The sequence below is a fragment of the Seriola lalandi genome, unplaced genomic scaffold, assembly GCF_002814215.2.
Source record: "Seriola lalandi dorsalis isolate HSWRI2012SDOR001 ecotype SW California unplaced genomic scaffold, Sedor1 jcf7180002046654, whole genome shotgun sequence".
Lineage (NCBI taxonomy): Eukaryota > Metazoa > Chordata > Actinopteri > Carangiformes > Carangidae > Seriola > Seriola lalandi.
In genome coordinates this window covers 1-1,565 of record NW_019517218.1, presented here as the reverse complement: position 1 = coordinate 1,565, position 1,565 = coordinate 1, and the positions used below count along the sequence as shown (strand labels likewise).

The 1,565-nt window shown below is 47.6% G+C and overlaps 1 protein-coding gene across 1 annotated transcript; it reads right to left on the bottom strand.

The window, feature by feature from the left end:
• Positions 1-290: 290 nt before the first annotated feature.
• LOC111648720 (elongation factor 2b-like) lies at positions 291-1,535 on the bottom strand (the record flags this gene model as incomplete). Its single annotated transcript, XM_023398467.2, has 4 exons — positions 1,275-1,535; positions 958-1,153; positions 726-849; positions 291-533 (listed from the first exon to the last, which is right to left on the bottom strand). Coding segments are annotated over exons 1-4 (801 nt in total), but the record flags the coding sequence as incomplete, so codon positions are not given.
• Positions 1,536-1,565: the final 30 nt, after the last annotated feature.

Below are 1,565 nucleotides of genomic sequence, written 5' to 3'. Positions count from 1 at the left end.
CATGAGATTTTTGGATGTTTATATACTTTAATGAAGCAGTGTGCTTGAACCTGTTTGGGAAACCATCCTCCTTTTTTGTGAAGAAATTGTAGAAAATATTTTTTATTCACATGAGATAAAGAGTTTTTACAACAAATATCCGACAAACAATTGAAGAAGCTTGAAGTGTTTTTCACTTCATGGAACTGATTTGTCTCATGTAAATAAATCATTTAAAATGAATTTTTAAGTTGGCGTCCCCTGTCCTGTATCTGGTCAGCATCTCTGTACCTCTGTTCTGGCTGCCTCACCTTCAGTGGAATGCAGGCGTGGTCCTCCTCCAGATCTTTCAGGCAGATCTCCAGGTGCAGCTCTCCCGCTCCAGCGATGATGTGCTCCCCGGACTCCTCAATGATACACTGCACCATGGGGTCAGACTTGGCCAGGCGCTTCAGACCCTCCACCAGCTTGGGCAGGTCAGCGGGGTTCTTGGCCTCCACAGCAACTCTGACCACGGGGCTCACACTGAACTTCATCACCCTCATGTTGTGGGACTGCAGACAGGAGTCAACGAGTGATAGATTGTTTCTTTTTGTGTTGTTGTGGCAGGATGAGTTGTGACAGGATGAGTTGTGACAGGATGAGTTGTGCCAACAGCAAGCGATAACTAATAGTAACAATGACTAATGCACCACTGTGAGGTACACCAGTGTTTAAACTACAGGAGAAAAAAAGCAATACATTACCTGTTCAAATGTTGTAATGGTCCCTGTCTTAACAAGGAACTGGTCTACTCCAACAAGACCCACGATGTTCCCACATGGGACATCTTCAATAGGCTCCACATACCGGCCCATCATCAGAATGGTCCTGGACGGAAGAGGAGAGGGATGTGTTGGAAAAAAAAAAGTGCCAACAAATACCTGAAAACACGAGTGGGAGAAGAGAAGCCCCTCTCTCTAAATAAAACATGCTCACCTCTGGATGGGTTTGATGTAGAGGTCCTCTTTCTTTCCAGGGGTGAAGTTTGGCCCCATGATGCGCACCTTCAAGCCGGTGGACACACATCCAGAGAACACACGGCCAAAGGCGTAGAAACGACCCTTGTCACTGGTTGGGACCATCTTTGAAATGTACATCATCAGAGGAGCCTTAGGATCGCAGTTCTTAATACCTGAGCAGAGAAAATATGGTAAGCTGAAAATCTAGCAAATTGATCATCCGAGTGCTCCTCACTGACTGATGTCTTCTCCACAAGGTGAAGGTGCGTGGTGCGGTGATAACGTTCTACTGACCCATGGCGGCCTCGTCGTCTCCAGGCCCTTCATAGAGCAGCTCACAGCGGTATTTCTGTGCAGTGACGGGGGAGGGCAGGTGGATGGTGATCATCTGGAGCAGGGCCTCTCCAGCAGGCAGCCAGCGGCGCATCACAGCCTTCAGCAGGGGCTTCCCCTCCTTCTCCTTGTCCTCCGAGTCCAGTTTGACGTCAAGCTTGTCAATGAGTTTCGCGGTCTCGTCCTTTTTGAAATTCATGATGGCATCAAACACCTAAGAGCACGGTGAGAGAGGGCAAAAAAAAAAAAAAA